The sequence below is a fragment of the Labrus mixtus genome, chromosome 4 (genome assembly GCF_963584025.1).
Source record: "Labrus mixtus chromosome 4, fLabMix1.1, whole genome shotgun sequence".
In the NCBI taxonomy this organism is placed as follows: Eukaryota; Metazoa; Chordata; class Actinopteri; order Labriformes; family Labridae; genus Labrus; species Labrus mixtus.
The window spans coordinates 9,626,659-9,648,614 of NC_083615.1; the positions used below are offsets into that span (position 1 = coordinate 9,626,659).

Below are 21,956 nucleotides of genomic sequence, written 5' to 3' on the forward strand. Positions count from 1 at the left end.
GTTCAGACCATGAAGAGCCAATCACAGCTTGTCCCAATTTTACACAACATTCCCACTGTACACACATTTCATTTACAGACTAATATTGATTGCGCAGTAGACATGCACACAGCATACCGATATGTTTTTACAAAGTAAGGTGTCACACTTGGATAGACCTTAAAAGTGCATACTAGGCCAACACTCCTAGTATCCATTAAGAATGACAGTTTGTACAATTGCTCCAGATAATTTACCCCACTTCACTACATCACGGTTTTATTAAAGCAAGTCATGAAAAATATATCCCTCCAAGGAATCTGTAAGTGAAGGCTTTTAAGTGACTTTTTCATCATTTGTAGTGGGTTTCATTTCCAGTGGCATCATTTTCACTTAAATTCATTTTTTGAATTTTATGTAAAAAAACAGTGTAGATAAATGTATATTTAGTCCACCAGAAGGCAGCAAGCAACCACTTTTATAACTTCAAACTGCAAAAAATATTTAGATGCAGTTGAAGTAGCGAAGACATAAACGAGTAGCATAAAAATAAATAATTCGATTTAGCCTTTATCTATTTACGCTATACTACTTCATACCAGGATCGTGCTCACTTGGGTAAGCATTGCCTCTGTGTTGTTGGATGTTTTATTCCAGCCTAAAGACGGTGAATCTATATTTTGTTGGTGTACAAAATGTGAATTTAAAATAAAGGGAATGAATATGATACGAAATAAATTATGTTTCCTTTTAATCATCATTGGTGAATGTGGTTTATAGACTGTGGTCCCTTCTGCTGTGGGTCACCTCATGTACTTTTACAACACAGTTTACTGAGAATTATTTTTTTATTTATTTCCATGCACCAGAAAAAGTCCCTGAAATAATTTATGTACAGAACAATAACCTAAAACACACCAGTCTTTGATACATCACACTCTCATTTCCATTGTAGTGTTCCTTCATGCATTTGCCATCACTTAATAATCTTTCATAATAACTTTAAGGCACACATACATAAAGATTAACAGATCTCATTCTGTATATCATATATATATCTCATAGAAAACACCTTACTGTAATTCAACCAACAAACCCTAATCTTCAGCACTTTTTCCTTTTTTTTTTTTTGGACAAACACAAGCTCTTAAAATGCAATGATCTATCTATCAGTGTTGGAGCACATTTGGTTTACAAATGATCCCAAGAACCAGAGAGGATGCAAACAAGGCACCAAAGCTGGAGACCAAGCTGCTAATGTTTGTGACATCATTCCCAGACCAGTGTGAGTGTTTTATGGCACCGTTTCTTCCAGTAAAGGCTGAACTGGATACTCCTGAAACAGTAAAGCTTTCAGATGGTGTTAACCTCCAGGGCTCAACTTGTTCTGTAGCGAGAGGGGAGAAATGGGTTAAAATACCACCAACCAAAAATCAAACGCAGAAAACATTTGATGTACCGGTATATTTAGTCGTACCTTCTTGGCGTTGTCCACACACTGCATGTAGGCTGAGGCAATGCTGGAGCAGGACAGAGTCTTTCCTGTGTTCTCCTTGTAGCATTTTAAAATCTGACTCTGCAGGTCCCCACACACTGGCTGGATGTTAAAACGACTGAGAGAAGAACATAGTATAATATAAGAAAGAAAAAACATTTTGATTTGGTAACCAAATTCAAACTAGACCAACATTAGCTTTTAATGGAAGTCAAGTCTTTAGGTGTTTTCAGACCAGACAGTTCTAGGGACTTCCCTGAGAACTACACACTAAAATGACTTTTTTTTGTCTGCATTTATACCGCCATGGTGACGGCCCATATGAAACTTAAAGTGACGCACGCCAGCAAACAGTTTCTAGAGCAATGTCACGTCACTCATGACGTCACGTCCCAACTGAAAATACGGATGGGTGGGAGCTGTGTGCTTGCTGTGTGTGATTATCAATGTTTTTTCCCCATTTTTAATGTTTTTTTTACCAAATGTTATTTACTGATGTTTACTGTGGATTTAAAAATGGCTGTTGATTGAACGGGATCGGCTCTTCTGTTCGACTAATCAACGTGCACTGCAGTTTGGACCAATCACTGTGAACTTACATTCCTCAAATTCTCTTTTGTGCTGGGAGAGTACCTGCTCCAAAGCAGGAGAAAAAAAAGGTTCCTCTAAACAGGGATCTAGGAAAACACATTTCTGGGGTCCAAAAACACATTTTGTGTCCTTGCACCACGTGTCAGTACACTCTGCTATCCAAATTACTTAAACTCACAAATGTATTGTCATATCATTGATACTAGATTACGAAGAAAGGCAAACGTGCAGATAATTATTGCATCTATACAAACACAGTGACTCTTAACTTACTTAAAACGGTTGTTGGTCTCCTCTTTGCCTTTCTGGAAGCTCTCAGCAGTCACTTTATAGAATTCAGTGCACTGAAAACACAAAGGTGGAGGTCAAAATACATCAGCTGCATTATACACTCAAGCTGTTACTGTTAAAGAAACACTGAGATGAGTTACTTGTGTTCAAGTTTACAAAAAAAAAAACACACCTTAAAAAGGCAGAAAAGAAACAATTTATCAATCATACACTTACCGTCACAAATAGAGCTCCACAAGGACATAATCTAATCCATTCAAACAGGTTTGTAGTTATTTTAATTTGATAGAAATCTGTATATGTATACGTCACTTGAACAATCTGTAGGCACTTTTGGCCTTTCTGTACTTGACCAATTAGAACCAAATATGCTCAAACACCCTGATAAAAAAACAGATTTATTTCAGTTGAGTGGGGCTACATTTTCTTGTTAAAAAGGACAAGATTGATTCATAAGAAATGTAATGTACAGAGGCCCAGCTTAGCTCCCTGAGGATTCTCTCTGTGACAGAGATTAGTACCTTAGATTAGCTCATGTTGGTCAATTCTACATCACTTTATAACTTGTTACTACTCGTGCTATATTACTTTAAGTGTTAGAATATACAACTGCCCTGAAATGGTCATTTATGGCCCATATTATCTTTAATACAGGCACACTTTGGAACAACAGTAACTGAATTGCTCACCTTTTTTTCCAGTTTGGCAACATGTTCCTTGTAGAGAGTGTTTCGTTTCTTTAAATCTTTCTCCCTCTCGTCCAGCTGATGAGCCTGTGTGGGTTTAAAATTCATAAAATCACATCATCACACTCCTAAATCCGGCCTTATCCACGCCAGTGCTTCATTTCATTCTTAAAATTGTATGGACCGTGACACCAAATCTCTACAAATTACTCGTTTTCTTTTTTCAACGACACACACTCAGCTCACGATGATTAGAGCAGGAGGAAGATGAAAAAGTGAGACATGCATGTACAAATCCTTTCCCATCTTACCTTCACCTCCATCCACTGAAAACAAGGCGAGGGAGCAAAGAAAGAAAAAGAGCCACATTAAGAGGAGTAAAGAGTTTCACGTTCTAAAGAGAGATCCTGACACATGTACAGCTCATTCCTGTTTGCTGTTCTTACATAAAGTTGCACCATGAGCCTCTGATCTTCTGTTTTCATCCGCTCCTTCATGATGGCCTCCATCAGGTTCTCCATGTTAGCAGACTTCTCCCCGTCCAGCGTCTTCTTCACCTGCTCCTCCACCTGAGCCTGAGCTGCTGCGGCATCCAATGCAGCCTGAGCCCTCAGCTCCTCCAGTCTACACACACACACACACACACACACACACACACACACACACACACACACACACACACACACACACACACACACACACACACACACACACACACACACACACACACACACACACACACACACACACACACACACACACACACACACACACACACACACACACACACACACACACACACACACACACACACACACACACACACACACACACACACACACACACACACACACACACACACACACACACACACACACACACACACACACACACACACACACAGTAACAGAAATCAAGACACTGAAAATTCATCCTTTCTTTTTAGATTAAACTTTCCAAAATTGTTTTGTTTTAAGTTTCCTAGTTGCGAATACTTGTTTGTGAAATAACTGTAATCTGTAAAACTAAACTGTGGGTTGTAAAAAATAAAGACAGCAGCACACTTCATCTTAGGATCTAGGAAATAAAATATATCACACACAAAGAACTCTACAGAGGAATTAAGGCAGTTTAATTGATAATTAAATGATCACTACTTCTAGCATCACCTTTTTTTTTAAGATTTATTTTTGGGCTTTTTATGCCTTTAATGGAGAGATAGGACAGTGGATAGAGTCGGAAATCAGGGAGAGAGAGAGAGAGAGGAGAATGACATGCGGGAAGGAGGCAACAGGTGGGAGGCGAACCCGGGCCGCCCGCTTGAGGCTACAGCCTCCAGACATGGGGCGCGCGCACTAACCACTGCGCCACCAGTGCCCCTTCTAGCATCACTTTTAAGCAGTGTTTTTTTTTTTTTTTTTTTTTACATTTTCTGACCAGATTTGCATTTTCATTTATTTGTTATTGGCCAGGTATGCTTACACACACAAGGAATTGATCTTCGGTGAACTGTGCTCTCTTTGTACAAAAGGTATAACATTATATATCAACAATAAACACAAAACAAGCAAAGACTTATATGTACTAGACTAAATAAGATAAGATAATAGTGCAGTGCTGAGTAGTGCAAAAGATGCTGAAGTAACATGATAATATAAAAAATGTAATTATGTGACAGATGGGTTAATTTACATGAGGTACAGTTTTACAGTATTTACATTAAAGGTGTGCATAGATTGATCATTTAAATTAAATGATATATACAGTATATGTGTGCATTCACAGTGACAGTTTGGTTCCAGGGTTATTCCACAAGTCAGACAGGTCTGACACTCTGTGACTGTTCAGCGTTCATCAGAGTGACAGCCTGGGGGAAGAAACTGTTCTTATGACGGGTTGTTTCCTGTAACGCCTGCCGGAGAGGAGGTGTTTGCTAAGCCGGGTATTTGGACTTTTACATTGATAGGTTATCTTGACTTATAGTATCTCATCAGACATAGACACACACACATTCCCACACATAATACGATATGGCAGACACTTGATTACAGTTTTTAATCCTTACTGTCGCTGCAGCTCCATCCTCCTCAGGTTGATTTCCTCCTCCAGACTCCTCTGCATCCCCTCTTTGATCTTCTGCCGCATTCCTTCCTCCACCTCTTCAGGAGACGCAGACAAAGCTACACCCACAAAATAACACATTTGTTAAGAACACAACATTATTTCAAAGTGCTGCGACGATCGTAGTGATCAGTTTACCTGCTGCGGCTGGAGGCACGGAGGCGACAGCAGGTGCTTCATCCTCAACGACAGGCAGAAGAGACCGGGTCACTGTCGGCACCTCAGCAGGTGGAGCTGGATCAGGTGGAGGTGGCGCTTGAGGTTCTACAAAAGGTTCACTTACAGGGGCATCAGCAGGAACAAGGGCCAGCTCCACAGAGTGACAGGGTGGAGGTGTGAACTCTGGAGCAGCAGGGGATGGTGCGGGGACTGGTTCTGGTTCACTTGGCGGTGGTGCCTCTAGAGCCGGGACCACAAATGGAGGCACTTCTTCAACCGCAAAAAGTGTCACTTCGGGCTCCCCGAGGTTAATGTCCTCTGGTGGGGGTAAAACTACCACCTCAACTGGAGCTGTATCAACAGGAGAAGGTGGAGTTATTGGTTCAGATGGTGCAAATTCAACAGTAGGTGGAGGTTGGACTTTTTCCTCTGGTGGCGTCAACAGAACAACAGGTTCAACAGAAGAAGCTACTGCAACGGGTTCTATAAGAGCTGGAGATGTTGGTTTCTCTATTTCAGAGGGCAGAGATGGAGCTGAAGGTTTGGGTGGAGCTAAATCAACTGGAGACGTCTCAACAGGTGGAGGTAGGACAACGGGCTCAACAGAGGGAGCAGCAACTGGTTCGAAAGCATTCGGAGGTGTTGGAGTCACAAGGTCAGAAGGCAGAGATGGAGCTAAAGGTTCAGGTGGAGTTACGGAGACTTGTAGGGACTCGACAGGTGGAGGAAGGACGAGAGTATCAACAGTAGGTGGTGTTGGTTCAGAGGGTAGAGATGGAGCCAAAGCTTCAGGTGGAGTGACGGCGACTTGTAGGGACTCGACAGGTGGAGGAAGGATGAGAGTATCAACAGTAGGTGGTGTTGGTTCAGAGTGTAGAGATGGAGCCAAAGCTTCAGGTGGAGTGATGACGACTTGTAGGGACTCGACAGGTGGAGGAAGGATGAGAGTATCAACAGTAGGTGGTGTTGGTTCAGAGGGCAGAGATGGAGCCAAAGCTTCAGGTGGAGTGACGGCGACTGGTAGGGACTCCACAGGTGGAGAAAGGACGAGAGGTTCAACGGTAGGAGGTTCAATAGCAGTAGGTGGTGTTGGTTCAGAGGGCAGAGATGGAGCTGAAGCTTCAGGTGGAGAAACAATGACTGATAGGGACTCCACAGGTGGAGGAAGGACGAGAGGTTCAATAACAGTAGGTGGAGTTGGTTCAGAGGGCAGAGATGGAGGTGAAGCTTCAGGTGGAGAAACAATGACTGGTAGGGACTCCACAGCTGGAGGAAGGACGAGAGGTTCAATAGCAGTAGGTGGAGTTGGTTCAGAGGGCAGAGATGGAGCTGAAGCTTCAGGTGGAGATACAGATGTTAGAAGGGACTCCACAGGTGGAGGCAAGACTGCAGGTTCAACAGAGGGAGCTTCAACAGGTTTGATAACAGTTGGAGGTGTTTCTTTAACAATTTCAGGGGGTAGAGATGTAGTGAAAGGTTCGGGTGGAGTTACAGCCACAGGTGGAACTATTGGTTCTGTTATTATTGGTGCAGGTGGTGTTTCTGGCTCAACATGAGGTGGGATGGAGGATTCAACAGAAAGCAGGACTTTTGGCTCCACCACAGAGGGCGGAGGTGAAGGAGGCTCCACAGGTACTTCTACTTGTGGGGTAAGCAGAGATGGAGGTGGAGAAAGTGCCGAGACGACAGGGTCGGTCGCAGGAGGACTTTTTGGTTCTGCCGGTGGAGGCGGGGCTTCCGGCTCCAGGGAAGTAGGCGGAGGAAGAGTGTGAAACGTGACAGGTGGAGGAGGGACGAGTTTCACGGGAAAGGCAGATTCCACTGGCGGAGGCAAGGATGGGGCTTCCTGAGGAGGTGGAGCGGCAATGAATGGAGGCGGCGGTGTCAGGATAGGCAGCAGGGTTTCGACAGACGGGGCGGGGACTGGGGTGGATGTTTGTGTTACAGGTGGAGGAGGACTTTCATTCTGCGAGTGAGGAAAGGCGACCTTTGACGGCTGCTTCATCCTGTTGATGACTTTGTCCGACAGCTGACAAGAGAAGAGAAATACTCGTTAAGAACTCCACCTGCACCTCTTGGTATGAAGAACACAACATTAAGTTAAAATACTTAAGAACAAGATCTAAAAGTAGAATAAGGAAAACACACTTTAACATAATAATAACAATAACTCTACGTCCCAGCATCCTTTAAAGGTCACATATTATTCTACTTTTCAAGAAGTCTCAGAGCTCCCCAAAACATGTCTATGAAGTGTCTTGTTAAAAATCCACTCCTGTATTTAATCGTGCCTATAAACGCCTCTATTTCAGTCCTGCTCAGAACAGACTGTATGCATGGGGGAATTGGCACCTTGAGCTCCTCTCTCTCTCTCTCTCTCTCTCTCTCTCTCTCTGTGCATGTTCAGTACATCATATTACTGCATGTATCTATCTGTAAATCTCAGTCACTAACCACCGGATTGCTGATGGACGGTTTGCCTCCCCCCACCCCCTTGCTCCCTATCCCTCTTCCTGCATCTTATCCCATCTCTCCCCCTATCCCTTTCCAAGCCCGGCGCAGTCTAGGCCTGTGAAGGCTGTTTCGTCATGAGCCGGGGATCCGGCCTAAGATTTCTGCCTTTTAATAAGACAGTTTTTTCTTACCACTGTAACTTTTGCTGCTTTGCTAAAGTGCTCATGATGGATAGGCCGGATCTTTGTAACATAACAATGAGTAAGGTCTTTTTACCTGCTTTTTGTAACATAACAATAAGTAAGGTCTTTTTACCTGCTTTTTGTAACATAACAATGAGTAAGGTCTTTTACCTGCTTTTTGTAACATAACAATGACTAAGGTCTTTTACCTGCTTTTTGTAACATAACAATGAGTAAGGTCTTTTACCTGCTTTTTGTAACATAACAATGAGTAAGGTCTCTTTACCTGCTCTTTTGTAATGTTAACAGACAAAGAGTAAGGTATTTTACCTGCTTTTTGTAAAGTGTCTCGAGATAACACTTGTTATGAGTTGACGCTATACAAATAAAAACTGATTGATTGATTGATTCATGTGCTGCTCGGGTGGTCCAACTTTCCGAGTTGGGAAGTCGTTCTTCCAATTTCAGTGTGTTCATGTGATTTCAATTCGGAAATTCGGGAATGTTGTAACAACAGCAAAAAAAAAAAAAAAAAAAAAAAAAAAAAAAAAACACAGCGTCGATGCCCCCATTTGGTGACGATTCTGACGTCAAGTTGGGCACCTAATTCTTTTCCGAGTTTCCAGGTTGATGTTCTGACTTGAGCAGGTGTGCACGTGCATTTCACAACTCGGGAAGATCGTTTTGTCCGACGTGTCCGACGCCACATGAATGCACCATAACTTGGACCGTGCTTTAATTTTCTGCAGCGGAAAATCGAACTCAGAGGGTAGAAAAAACACGCAAATAAAATTGACTACATAATAATAATAATGATAATTATTATCATCTTAATGCTGGACAGCTACGTGAAAAGGACAATCAATGTTTTTAAAACTAAATGTTATAAGTGTTTTTTATAAAACACTTTTCTTTAATGACTTGAGACATAATTATGAAAAGGGATATTCTCAGATTTATTTTACTTTAATAATGAGACTGCATCTATATATATATATAGAGAGATATTTTTATATAGTCATGATACAATAGATTATTTTTATTTATTATTTTCTTATTGTTTGCTTTTTGAGTAAGGGGCAGGCAAAACAAGAATTATTCTTCTCCCTGCTCCTTTCCGTACATGGGATAAAGTGTGTATTGTTTTTTTTTCCTTTGTCCTTTTCTGTTGTGTGTTTTGACATGTACGTAACAAATAAAGAAAATGAAATTTCCCATACTGTTTGTCACGCTACAAGTGACCATTGTCCTTCTGTAGGCCATATCTCACAGCCACAGAGAGCAGTGCGCTGACCTGATGTTTAGTGAAAACAAACATGGGGAGGAGACCAACACTGAACATGACTCTGAGCTCAGACACTCAGAGAACAATGTTTGAAACATCTCCCAGAGAAGAAGATGATAATAATAACGCTTGTGCACGCACGAGGGGAAACAAATGCACGTTTGGAGACACTTTGCAACAATGACTCCTTTCTCACACTTTCTCACTGTTTAAATGAATTCCCAATGTCCCGGAGCTTCCACTCACCCGAATGCCCTTCACAAACGTAACTCCCCCACCTCCTCCTCCCTCCTCGTGGGAGAAGTGACTCGGGCTGTTTCCCCCCATCCTGCAGCTACACACCACGACCAGCTCTGTCACTTCACTGGAGATGTTTTAATCCACAAAGTGTGGATTTAATACTGCTCACTGGAATCTACTCGTGCTGCTGCAACTACCTGCCACTCCCACCGCTATGTGCCAACAACAGCAGCAGCTATTGGATGAGTCCTTACAAGGTCTCTCCTGATTGGTCTAGCCAGTAAAACACAAAGGAACATTGTGTCCCTGCTTAAATAACACAATAAAACAAATACAACTATCCATAAGGTTGGGTACGATGACTTAAAGATGTTTATGTTGTAGCTACATAGACTATAATCTGTATTAATCTGTTGTGGAAGGTTTCGTTTAATTTAAATATTTTCTAATCATGTATTTCCACTTTATGCTACTTCTTTACCTCTCTGGAGAATTAGTGCAGTTCATTTTTTACTCATCTTTAATCATCACACATTTTCCTATTCAGAGATGGTGAAAAAAGTACTTTTACAAACCTAAGAGGATTACAAATAAATATTAGATTTATCCTGAATGTATCCCTTAAAGGTCTTATTGAGGAACAATGAATCTTCAGCCAGAGATTTCTGGTCTGGATGGGCAGCAATATAAGGTAAATATGATATCAAATATCAACACACACACACAACAAAAAACACTGTCACAGTTGTTGTATTCTGGTGCAGTTACAGCCCTGTATTCAAAACTGAACTGAAAGAAAATGCAAAAACTGAAACAGACCAAAAGAAATCTAATAACTGTACGAAAGGGCCAATTTCACAATAAAATAATCACTATTAATGCATAAATGTGTTCATCACTTTTAAATTGCTGCTGATTGTGAGACACTCTTTATAAACATGTATTTCATATAAATTACTTATCATTATTTATTATATTTAGTAATAATAATCCTAATCTTTTAAGTAAATACTTGACTACCAAATTATTCCAGAGGATTAAAAGTGTAATATTTAAGTGAAGTAAAAGTCCAAAGCAGCAGGAAATGTGAATACTCAGTTATGAGTACTTGAATTATACAACACTTAAGATAGGTTGAACTTGATTATCTTTTTCACACCTTTGAGATTTATTTCAATGCATTTTATAACTTTAGTGTCAGTGATCAAGGAGTACAGAGATTTATTGAGCGGTACAATATTTCCTGTTGACAAACATTGGTTGGACACACCTGAGACAATCTGTCACATCAGAAGAACAATTACAGCCACGACATGAAGTTCAGTAATAATCCCTCTGTATCTTCAAACATTCATTCATGTTCTTCATTCAGCATCACGAGTGTGTTCAGTGTAATCCTACTCATGAACATCAGCATTACTGTGGAGTCAACGAGCTGTCAGGTTGGAGAACATTAATATTCAAACAGCTTTACAGACAAAACAAAGTGGCACCATGGTTTAGCATCTCTGAATGCTAACGAGCTAAAGCTAAAGAACACTGCTGGTTATAGTTTGTGACTTAAATCTATAATCCTGACTGTGAAGCAATAATTATCTAAAAAAGAAAACCAATGAGTTGATCAACTAAGACGTGGCCTCGGCCTGATATGCTGTATAACGTTGATCTTAAACACATCGTGCAACTGTAAACATGATGAGTGCACCAAAGGTAAGGTATCCAGCTGCGACTGAAAAAAAGACCCTGTTACATTTTTCAAACAGTATCAGGCATCGACTAACGGCTGTGTTTTCATTGTCGATAAATCTGCTGATTACCAAAACAAAAGGAGCTGAAAACAGTGAAACAACTTCCTCACAGTTTTGACCACATCCAACTCGTTTTGTCCAAAACCCAACACAGTCAATGATTTATAATGCAGCACCGAAAAAAGGCAGATTCTCCACTTTTCCAATTTTGTATACAAATCAAATGTTCATGAATTTGTCTTGAAAATGACTAAGAATTACTCAATTTTAAAAATAGTTCCTAATCAATTATCTTTCCACGAAATACATTTTGCTGCTCTGAATGTTGAAGCTTTAAGGTCATCTGTTTGCCAACATTAACTTGTCAACACATCAGGGAGTGACAGAGCATATTTGTGGTCACTGATGAACCACAGTCGACTTAAAAAGTGTTTTTTTTTTTTTTTACTGAAAACAGACTGAAGCAACAAGTTGAAGTTTGTCATGAGAAAAAACTTACTCTAATATACCGTAAAAAAAAAAAAAAAAAAAAAGAAGCTCCTTAGTGCTAAGACTTTACCCATTGTTTCTAGCTAGTGTTAATAAGTTAAAGATCTATGAGGAGTGAATGGTTTCTAGGCTGAGTAACAGACGGGGCAGAAACATATTCCGATACAAATTAGCACATTGTTGATTGTTGGGCTTTACCTGGGATTTATTGACAGTATTGAAAATTAAGAATGCCACCAGATTATTCCCTCAATCTGTAGTGTTTGTTTGAAAAGACTTTACTGCAGCAAATATGAAGATTAAATGGAAAAACTCTAAAATAACCGCAGGATAGTCGACCAGAAACAATCTCTATAGTGTTTTTACCGTAAAGCTTCAAATAAAAGCCCATCCAAAACTAAGGCCCGGTTACCTCTACTGAAATAGTTTGCAGATCAAAAGGAGAAAAATCAGACACAAAGAGACAAAAATAAAATAAAGATAAACGTCAACATCAGTGCTATGCTGGTTTGTGTACCAGTGTGAGGAAGAGGGTTAAAGATCAGCTGGAGAATCACGTGTGTGTGTGTGTGTGTGTGTGCGTGCGTGCGTGCGTGCGTGCGTGCGTGTGTGTGTGTGTGTGTGTGTGTGTGTGTGTGTGTGTGTGTGCGTCCACAGAATGAGAGCGTTGCCTCTCCAGAGACTCCTGCACGATGATCTGGATAAAGACTAAAGACTGCTTAAGCGTAAACCTCAGTGACTGACAGGAGGGACAACTCTGCTTCCTGCGCTGCCTTAAGAGATGGAAGTGAATGTTGAAATTATGAAAACAAATGTTTTTTTTTTTTTTTCCATCTCTCATGCAAAAGTTTTAGAGCTTTTACATATGCTTTACACATTCAGATGTGTTTTCACAGCTTCATAGGACAGCACAGCACTTGTTAGTGACTATTTGGACCGGGGTCTCTCCCTCTCTCGCCCACAGTGCAGCAACACAGGGGTCTCTCCCTCTCTCGCCCACAGTGCAGCAACACAGGGGTCTCTCCCTCTCTCGCCCACAGCGCAGCAACACAGGGGTCTCTCCCTCTCTCGCCCACAGTGCAGCAACACAGGGGTCTCTCCCTCTCTCGCCCACAGTGCGCAGCAGGTTGGCAGAGATGAGCCGATTACAAAGCAACATCAAATGAGTGGTTTGTAATTTAGTTTATCAATATCCTGATTTTGTCCACGTTAAATATTCTTTCTGGTGTAAATTTACAGTTTTATACTCTTTCCCATTCCCAAGTTTTTTTTTTTTTTTTTTTTTTAAATAATTGAAGGCCCGTCTCCTATTGAAGCGTGTTCCAAATAAGTAAATTAAAATCCCGGACTATTTAGTGAAGTTTTTACGGTCCTCGATCAGTCCCTTCTTCCTCACGCCGCCTTCTTCTCCTTGACGGCAGGCCCACGCAGAGCGGCCCGCACGCTGCTCCACACCTCAGTGTACAGCAGGGTGCCCAGGAAGACCACGGCCGTGCCCACCCAGTGCCAGGCAGTGAAGGGGTTTTGGAAGTAGAGGATGGAGAAGATGAGGCTGAGGAACTTTCTCAAGGTCACCACCAGAGTGACGGTGAGAGAGGCACACTCTGTGGTCAATATGAACACACCACGGATACACACATACCTGAAAAAGAACTGGTTAAAGTCTGTAACAGGAGTGTGACATCATGAGTTAAAAAAGGTCTGCTCTGGGTTCGTCTACAGTGATACTGTCTTTAATGATACTCTCTTTAAGATTGATTAACTACGTCTAACTCTGCAACCTTTTTACAAAACCCTTCATGATTTGTGGACCGCCTTATTACCTAATTCTTTGTTTTTCCTCATCATCCTTCATGACCTTTCTTAACCTCCACTGTGTTTTGTGTGTGTGTGTGTGTGCGTGTGTGGAGCTCCCGCTGCACTGCTGCAACACCAAACGCAACGTGAACTCACAGGCTGGGACACCAATATTACACCGTTACGGAATTGAATATGAATGTCTTAAGACGTAATGACGACGGCGTTTTCGTTACAGAATTGAAAAGTGCTGATGGCTTAACGCAAACTACCAAGACTACATAGTCAGAAGTTTTTGTGATGGACTAAACTGAAGCAGCGTTTTAACCAGCGGCAGGTTCAGTAAGTCTACTGTGCGGATTGACTTTAGAAAACCAAAGATGCTGAACTTATTTGTATTTCACACAGAAGAGGCAAGCTGTATGTATAAAATTAAAAGCAAGAGTTCCCGTATTCTTCTCGGGCAGCATTGTAATAAAAGCAGATAACTTATGGATAAATACATAAAAAGCAGTGTACGGTTGTTTTACAGGATACTGTGTTATGACGTTGATTATCAGGTAAACCCACATTATTGGCACCGTCAGGCCGACCGCAGGAACAACCACAGGAGCTGAAAACAGAAGATATGTATTAACACCTGTGAGAAAAGACACAGAGTGAATGTTAGGGGCCGATGATGAAACTCACTGCTCTGACTGAAGTAAAGGGCGTGGTTGTAGATGTTTGTGGAGAGGAGCAGGAAGCCTGGCAGAGGTAGACAGTGCTGCAAACAAAGATAATCTGACTTTATCTACTATGAGGGAGTTTACATTCCCCCCCTCAGCTGTTTCAATCTTTTCTAAAGTGTCGGAGCAGAGAGGAAACTCACGTTATAGAAAAGGGCCTCCTTGGAGTGTTTGCCGTACTGTTTGTACAGCGTCTCCTGAAAAATGCCCATCCTCGCTGACATCACGAGCGCAAAGGTCAACATGGCGATACCTGAAGGGACAGAAACCAACAAAAGCAGGATAAATTCTTCACTGACATCATGTTTATGCAGCTGGATGTTTGTGTTGAATCTCTACCTGCATGCTCCTGCTTTTCACTCAAAGAGCCAGCGGGGAAATAATTATAATAATAATAATAATAACTTTATTTATATAGCACCTTTTAAAAACACAGGTTTACAAAGTGCTTTGACAAACAGCAAAAACAAGAACAAACTAAACCAAACACAGAAGAACATTAACAACAGCAAGAATATAACAGATGCAAAATACTAAAAATAATTAAATACAATTGAACAGAAAAGAACCCAAAGTGCACGATACCCAACAGACATATATATAATCCGACCATCACAAGAACCATGATAAGAACCCAGGAAACACAAGAACCCAACAACACGAGCTGAGACCAAGAGGACCAAAGATTTAAAAAGATGTAAGAAACTAAAAGAGATAAAAGCAAATAAAAAGATAACAGCAATAAGAAGGTAAGAGCAGTAAAAGAAATAGAAACAAGTACTGTATGCACGTTTCATTTTCAGGTGCTTTACTAAAGTATTTCCTTTTTTAATCAATTAATCGATCAAGTTAGTTTGGTACATAAGCCCTGTTTCCACCAAGCGGTCCGGTTTGGTTCAGCACAGTTTGGTTCAGTTCGGTACAGTAAACCCTGATCTTGCTTGCGCGGACACAGTACCCTTATTTAGTAAGCGGAGTGATAGCCGTGAAATAGTGTGACATCATAGCAGCCCAACACAGTGTAGCCTGTAATTGAGTTCAACGAAGAAGAAGAACGGGACACAGTTAACAAAAGAGACCCTTTAGTGTCAGATCAGTACCCTTAGCACCCCAACAGAAAGGTACCAAAAAAGTAGGACGGTACGGATCCTGATGTAGTAGTGGTGATGTAGTAGACCAGGGGTGGGCAACTGGCGGCCCGGGGGCCACATGCGGCCCCCCCATCAACCCTCAAAGTGGCCCTCGGGTCAATTTTTTACACATCAATTAATTGAAAACATGATGAAATCTGCCATGAAATCATGAAAACCAGAAATATGTCCATAATAATATCTGATCACTGGTATATGTTGAGTTAAATTTGAGACATAATCGACTTTAATCGTTTTTGTATTCTACAATTTGGCCCTCTGGCAGTGAGAATTGAATGAATGTGGCTCCTTGCTGTGACCAAAGTTGCCCATCCCTGTAGTAGACAGATGTAAAGCTGTGAGGAAATGTATAAACTTCAAAGAGATTCTGCCGTATTACAATAAACGTATAAATGAAAGGCAGTGAAAAATCTGAAAGTACTATAATAAATAAATAAATACTCAGAAAAGTTGTAGCAAGTAAACAAGTAGGCGAGGAGGTGGAGCCTGTGCAGTATGATATACAGAACCACTAACTTTACGATTACAGCAGTAGAAATGTATGAGTGATGAAAATAGAGAACATAAATAAATAAGTCAACATTTACCATCCTATTGTGACTGAAATGTCAACGTAAACTCACCTAACAGCCAGTGCATGAGGGCGGAAAAGCCCTGCTCTTCTGATCCCTCATCGGCCACATTCTGCAGAGAAAGAAAGAAAGAAAGAAAGAAAGAAAACAAAATGCATCAAAAATAAATAGTTCAGGTCGAGATGCAGACTGTATATTTCTAAATGGAACATTGACCTTTAATCTAAGCATAGGAAAACTGAGATGCCGTGTTACAAAAGAAAAGACATTCATCGAGAAAAATGAAAACAAACATTGTTATGTTACATTAAAAAGCTACGAGTTGTGCAGACGACTCACCACTTGTCTGGCAGACATGATGGTGCAGATGAAGATGCCAGCTGACACTAAAGCTATGGACAGATATTTACTCACTGAATACCTGCAGAGAGAGGGAGAGAGAGAGAGAGAGAGAGAGAGAGAGAGAGAGAGAGAGAGAGAGAGAGAGAGAGAGAGAGAGAGAGAGAGACAATCTGGTCTGAATGGGAAACCAACAAATCAGCAGAGTGCAGAATAATAAAGTCATCAGACTGTTGGACAGGTGGACTCCGGTCAGCATCTTTTCCTCCCATCATAAAACAGTTTCAAATGAAGGAAGTTAATAAGAGAAACCTGAAATCTACATGCGTTTTTCTTGAAATATTAGACTTCATGCTTGTCAGCCTCGTTGAATCACAATTTACTTTCTTGAAAATCTAGATTTGAATGTCTTTAAATTAAAGCCTTCATCCTTGAAATATGATAACTTTATTCTTATTAGTTAGCATCTTGTTTCGTTTGGAACTACACAGACTCTTTCCTCGTAAAAATAAAGCTTTTTCTTTAAATAGTAGAACTTTATTTTCTTTTAGATATGACTTGTGACTGTGTATGTTGGCTTTACCTTTTCTTCAGGATGATTATTCCCAGGATCATGTTAGCAATGAGTGACCCCTGCAGAGAAACAACACAGCAGCTCAAACACAAAGGTCCGACTGAGCTAGAGGTGATGGACGTCACGTTTGAATGAGAGTTAAACAGCGAAAGGTGACATGTCTTACTGATCTGAAGATCATGTGTAAGGGCATAGCGATGTTAAAGTTGAGAGCGTAGTTGTTGATCACACTGATGGTGAAGAACATGGTCACCATGATCACATAGTTGCTGAAAATGAACAGACGTAACGAGTGTGTTTGAGTTGGTCGGAATTACAACGTATCTGCTGAAAGAAGTGCGAACCACTAATGAATGTTCTCTAACCTCATGGGGATCGACGGTTTCTTCCTGCCAAAGTTGGTTTCAAAAATGAAACCCTCTAACGCGATGAAAACAAACTGAGCAAAGGTGACAATGTTTCCGCATCCTGGAAACTCTCTGAAGAAGAGAACAGAAGAAAAAAAACAACAGATGAGTTCAATCGGGCAAGAATATAACCAGATAACATATATAGAATAGAATTACTTTATTGATCCCAAACTGGGAAATTGTGGTGTTACAGCAGCAGGTTATCCAAACACACAATATGAGTAAAAAACACAATGTTAGCAATCTAAACATAATATAATATTAAATACAAAGTAAATAAGTACTAAACAGATATCAAATCTAAGAATGTGAATATATACAACCAGGATTTAACTAAGCATTACTAGTCTTAAATAGGAAGATTAAATATGGAAGATTGAATGTAAATGTGCAAAAACAGAGTCGTAAATTATATATGAAATATATGTTTTAGTACAGATGTGTATGTTTGATTTTAAACACAGCTGCTTCAAACTCCAGTCTTTCTAATGGGACAACTGTGATACTTTTAAATATAATTTATTCATTTTAAAAAAGGGAACGTTATCCACATGTTCACTTAAACTTACTTTTACATGCGGATAAACACTGTTTGCTGTCATCTGAATCATAAAGCAGTCCAACAGATTGACAATGACACGACCACACATTTCTTTTTTAAATATCTAAAACAGATCTAAATAATAATAAGGTCTTAAGGTAGTTGTGATTTGAAGTGAAGACTGGAAAAATGGACTTCATGCTGAAGTGGAGATAAGGAAGATATTTCAGCTTGTGTTACTTCAGCTGAAGGTTTCTCTGATCTCTATATGTTTAAGTAGGAAAATACGTCTGGAGCACATGTGTTTGTGTCTTATCACAACTGTAATCTTCTTTGTAACTGTACTCTTTGAAACACAAGAAAACAAGGCTGGTTTAAGTTCATGTGCACCACTGACAACAAGCTAATCTCTACAATAACAACGCCTCGTATCTACTTGTAATAAATAGTTGAGTTGAGGAAAACCGAAGCAGCTGTGAAAACTTTCATCAAGTTAAGTCGTCATGAGTTCATTAAGAGTCTAAGTTTGGCACTGACCTTACGAGCAGCTCCAGAGACACCACATTACTACAGCATCCGATAAAAACCAGACAAATGGCAAAAGCTGTCCCCATGTTGTTCTCACTGCGGAGATAAACTCGGTAGAAAATGTGTCACTTGATCAGGACAGTTTCTAAAAAATGCATAATTGCAAATAAGCAGCTGCTTATGTCTTAAACCGGGTCTTTCTGCTTGCACAAACTCCTGTTTCAGTTGAACACGTCTGAATATGAGGTAGCGCTTTTCCTCAATGCAGGGGCTCACGGGAGTTGTAGTTTTTCCCTGACATCACCGGAAAGTAGTAGGCTACGTAGTAGCGTTAACATTATCGGATTTTAAATGATATAATCCAACATATGTATCATATTTTAATCAAAATTAGTTATGAACATTTGTAGACTTATTTAATAAAATTAACAAATGGATTAAGAGTTTGCGCAATCCCTGCGCATACACTACACGCAAACGAACGTGATAAGATCATTTCTTCAGAGAATGTGAAGATCTCTCACTCTTTTCAAATTTTTGGGCACCCAAAAGACAATCTGTTTTTTGTTTGTTTAAAACAAGTATTTTCACGTTACCTTTACACCTGCTGTTAGAGTGAAGTGTTTCTCCATAGGTATTTCTTAATTCAATCTTACAATATGTAAGGACTAGGAGGCACATCTATAACAAAACATCTGCACAAATAGACGATCTTTGGTTTGTGCGTAGCTCCGGACGACGTGGCGGCGTAACCACCGTAACCACCCGCTAGCTTCGCCTGCGTCTCTGCTGCCTCTGTAGCATCCAGCATCAGTTAGCGCTAATAGCAGCTAAAGCAAAAGGTTTGGGTCGTTTTGTGTGACTTGGAAAATCCCCCCCAGCTGCTGCCAAAATGATTTCTCTCACGGATTCACAAAGTAAGAGCTGTTTAAATTACTTCACCGTTCTTTGTCTTTGTAATGTAGATGTAGGTTTGTATGAGGTTAGCAGCTCTAGTGCAATTGGCTGAGAGCAGCTTACGTCACAGCTGTTCTGTAATACATTCATGGTTTAAATTAAGAAATATTTCATAAACTATATCAACTAGTGGTATTCCAAAAAAATAATCTTATGACTTATTTTTCAAACACATTAATTACTCTAGAGCAGGAAAAAAGTATTTTTTAAAATCTATTTTTTAGTATCTATCTTTTTTTTTGTACATTCTTAATTTTTCTTTTTATATTTAAATTGTACTGTGTTCACTTTTTGTTTGCAATCTTTGCTCTTCGCTGCTGTAACAATGTAAATTTCCCCGTTGTGGGATAAATAAAGGATTATCTTATCTTGTCTTATCTTGTAAAGAAATGTTCACCAACTAAAAGTACTCCATCTAGTATTTCTCTTTATGTGTGCTCTATCAGTGTCTGCTGTTTTCATGATAACAACAGTTTCTATTTGTTGCAGAGATTGGGATGGGGCTGACAGGGTTTGGTGTGTTTTTTCTCTTCTTCGGGATGATGCTGTTTTTTGATAAGGCTCTCCTCGCCATTGGAAATGTGAGTTGATACTATTACTCCACTTTGTGATACCTCCCTCATTGTGCATGACAGATGTCACACCTGTGTTCATGTCTTGCCTCTGCAGATTCTGTTTGTGTCAGGCCTGTCATTCGTCATCGGCCTGGAGCGAACGTTCAGGTTCTTCTTCCAGAGACACAAATTTAAAGCCACAAGCTTCTTTCTAGGAGGAGTTTTTGTGGTTCTGATCGGCTGGCCGATCATTGGTGTTGTTCTAGAGATCTACGGTTTCTTCCTCTTATTCAGGTAAGTTTTCCCCCGGACTATAAACACTGACTTTATCGTTGTTTACCTGGTTAAATGTGCACTTTTTTGACAACTTTCTTTTTAACAGAGGATTCTTCCCAGTCGCTGTTGGATTCATCAGACGAGTTCCTGTGCTCGGATCTCTGCTTAGCTTACCAGGAATCAGTGCAGTAAGTAAACCAGGACAGTCAATGAATCACACTTTTTTTTTAACACAAATAAGAATTAGAATAAGAATGAATGATTGAGAACATAAGCTCATTGTTATTTTATTTAGAGGCTTTAAAGGAAGAGGAAAATCACATATTGGGGTTAAATGTTTTTTCTGTCTCTGATTCTCTTTCAGCTGGTGGATAAAATTGGTGAGAGCAACACGATGGTATAACAGCGGGCTATTTTCCTGTGGAAGGAGAGTTTCTGTATTTATCACATTTCCTAACAGTGACTGTATATTTCATTATTTTGTTCATTAACACTCCAAAACTGTGAAGTGTTTTTTTTCCTGCGTATCAGTGGACAATTGACTGACATCATGATATTTGTTACCAAGAGATTTTTTTACATTATTTTAAGAGCTGGAAGCCGGTCTCCCATTTTGTATGATTCTAGTCTGGTATTTATGGACTGATAACTGTGGACCACTGGTTTAATTCTCCAGAGAGTCAGGAGAGCCTCACAGCATCCACTCCTCCAGATCATGTGCCTGAACATTCACTGAGTTCCTCGATGAGGTGTTACTGAAATTTTGTACATGAAGACTAAATGTCTAAATGCTGAGATAAATGTTACTTTGGCAAAGAAACCTGAACTGTTGTGAAAAAGAGAGAGACATTATTGCGATGTTTTACTGTAACTTTTGTAAGTGCATACTTGAATTAAAGTGTGGCTTTTTACACGTTTTGTTATGTATTTTTTTCGCTGCAGAGATCACATTGTCACATGAAACGCTTCATTATAACAGTACTATCGCACTACATGGACCAACACCCACTGCTTATGCGTACACATATATCCTTTTAAGAGCTGGATTTTCTTAAATATCCAATATTTCAGTCAAAAGTTTGAAGGCAGAGACTAAAAGTTTAATTTGACGTGATATTTTATAATAATAATATTTCTGATTTTTAAAATGTAACCTCCTCTGGTCTTCTTAGGTCATGAATATTGGTATTCTGTTTCACTATGACTTATTAGAAATATTTTTTGTACAGTTATTGTTTTTTTATATTGATGTAATTGCTGCATGTTGGCACTTTTTCCATGAAGCAAATGCATCTGTGTTGAAAACCATTACAGTAGTCATAAACAATGACAGTTCATTTAAAAAAAACGAAATCTGATAATGCAATGATTTAATGTGAATCCGTGTTTTTATCTTTCTTGGATTAGATGATTTCCCCCAGTCTCACATCTGTGGGCTACATTAGCAGTCAATTCTACATACTATAGGATACTACTGTACTAAAACGCTGGTAGCTATAGCTTGGCTCAAAGGGTTTACAGCCAGCATGGCTCTGTGAAAAGGCAACAAGAAAGTACAACACTCACTAATTCACATACTACATCTTAATTGTCACACCAGTGCAAAACAATGAGGCGTGAAATTGATTATCTCTAAGTACTGAATGTGGGCCGGGCGCTGGAACTTCCTGGTTTCTTGTTGTCATGGTGATGTTAAGGAGCAACCAGCAGAGATTACAACGGTCTCTTCAAGCTTACTTTTTTATTTTTATTTGGTAATACAACGTGAATATCAGATGCGTTTTATATTTAACTACCTTTATATATGAG

The 21,956-nt window shown here is 40.0% G+C and overlaps 3 protein-coding genes and 1 long non-coding RNA gene across 5 annotated transcripts; 2 read left to right on the top strand and 2 right to left on the bottom strand.

The window, feature by feature from the left end:
* Positions 1 to 713: 713 nt before the first annotated feature.
* LOC132972709 (uncharacterized) lies at positions 714 to 9,707 on the bottom strand. 2 transcript variants are annotated; one of them, XM_061035742.1, is made up of 10 exons: positions 9,490 to 9,707; positions 5,302 to 7,351; positions 5,108 to 5,222; positions 3,489 to 3,666; positions 3,354 to 3,368; positions 3,046 to 3,129; positions 2,339 to 2,409; positions 1,457 to 1,592; positions 1,267 to 1,366; positions 714 to 1,221 (listed from the first exon to the last, which is right to left on the bottom strand). In XM_061035742.1, the coding sequence occupies exons 1-9, from the start codon at positions 9,568 to 9,570 to the stop codon at positions 1,343 to 1,345; spliced, it is 2,754 nt and encodes a 917-aa protein (XP_060891725.1). In that variant the 5' UTR covers positions 9,571 to 9,707; the 3' UTR covers positions 714 to 1,221; positions 1,267 to 1,342. The 2 variants fall into 2 exon arrangements, with proteins under 2 accessions (XP_060891725.1, XP_060891726.1); XM_061035743.1 differs by lacking the exon at positions 3,354 to 3,368.
* Positions 9,708 to 12,160: 2,453 nt separating this feature from the next.
* LOC132972716 (uncharacterized) lies at positions 12,161 to 12,553 on the top strand. Its single transcript, XR_009672935.1, has 2 exons — positions 12,161 to 12,309; positions 12,378 to 12,553. It is a non-coding gene; the product is annotated as an uncharacterized LOC132972716 (long non-coding RNA).
* A 334-nt stretch (positions 12,554 to 12,887) lies between these two features.
* On the bottom strand, positions 12,888 to 18,618 carry slc35b4 (solute carrier family 35 member B4). The gene is made up of 10 exons (XM_061035749.1): positions 18,370 to 18,618; positions 17,247 to 17,360; positions 17,048 to 17,150; positions 16,891 to 16,940; positions 16,308 to 16,389; positions 16,020 to 16,080; positions 14,389 to 14,498; positions 14,208 to 14,283; positions 14,055 to 14,130; positions 12,888 to 13,362 (listed from the first exon to the last, which is right to left on the bottom strand). Exons 1-10 carry the CDS (start codon positions 18,444 to 18,446, stop codon positions 13,113 to 13,115), a joined length of 999 nt encoding a protein of 332 aa, XP_060891732.1. The 5' UTR covers positions 18,447 to 18,618; the 3' UTR covers positions 12,888 to 13,112.
* A 399-nt stretch (positions 18,619 to 19,017) lies between these two features.
* Positions 19,018 to 21,058, top strand: golt1bb (golgi transport 1Bb). The gene is made up of 5 exons (XM_061035750.1): positions 19,018 to 19,277; positions 19,807 to 19,898; positions 19,987 to 20,165; positions 20,254 to 20,335; positions 20,512 to 21,058. Exons 1-5 carry the CDS (start codon positions 19,253 to 19,255, stop codon positions 20,548 to 20,550), a joined length of 417 nt encoding a protein of 138 aa, XP_060891733.1. The 5' UTR covers positions 19,018 to 19,252; the 3' UTR covers positions 20,551 to 21,058.
* The last annotated feature ends 898 nt before the right edge of the window (positions 21,059 to 21,956 follow it).

What these genes read in the sequence shown, in the direction of transcription:
- LOC132972709 (XM_061035742.1), bottom strand. Translation starts at nt 9,570, where the DNA reads ATGGGGGGAAACAGCCCGAGTCACTTCTCCCACGAGGAGGGAGGAGGA. An exon ending in TTGCCAAACTGGAAAAAAAG is followed by an intron (nt 2,410 to 3,045) that starts GTGAGCAATTCA and finishes TTGTGTTTTCAG; the next exon opens with TGCACTGAATTCTATAAAGT. An exon ending in GTGTGGACAACGCCAAGAAG is followed by an intron (nt 1,367 to 1,456) that starts GTACGACTAAAT and finishes CTCTCGCTACAG; the next exon opens with AACAAGTTGAGCCCTGGAGG.
- slc35b4 (XM_061035749.1), bottom strand. Translation starts at nt 18,446, where the DNA reads ATGGGGACAGCTTTTGCCATTTGTCTGGTTTTTATCGGATGCTGTAGT. An exon ending in TCATGTCTGCCAGACAAGTG is followed by an intron (nt 16,081 to 16,307) that starts GTGAGTCGTCTG and finishes CTTTCTCTGCAG; the next exon opens with AATGTGGCCGATGAGGGATC. An exon ending in ATAATCAACGTCATAACACA is followed by an intron (nt 13,363 to 14,054) that starts GTATCCTGTAAA and finishes GTTCTTTTTCAG; the next exon opens with GTATGTGTGTATCCGTGGTG.
- golt1bb (XM_061035750.1), top strand. Translation starts at nt 19,253, where the DNA reads ATGATTTCTCTCACGGATTCACAAA. An exon ending in GGTTTCTTCCTCTTATTCAG is followed by an intron (nt 20,166 to 20,253) that starts GTAAGTTTTCCC and finishes TCTTTTTAACAG; the next exon opens with AGGATTCTTCCCAGTCGCTG. An exon ending in GCTTACCAGGAATCAGTGCA is followed by an intron (nt 20,336 to 20,511) that starts GTAAGTAAACCA and finishes ATTCTCTTTCAG; the next exon opens with CTGGTGGATAAAATTGGTGA.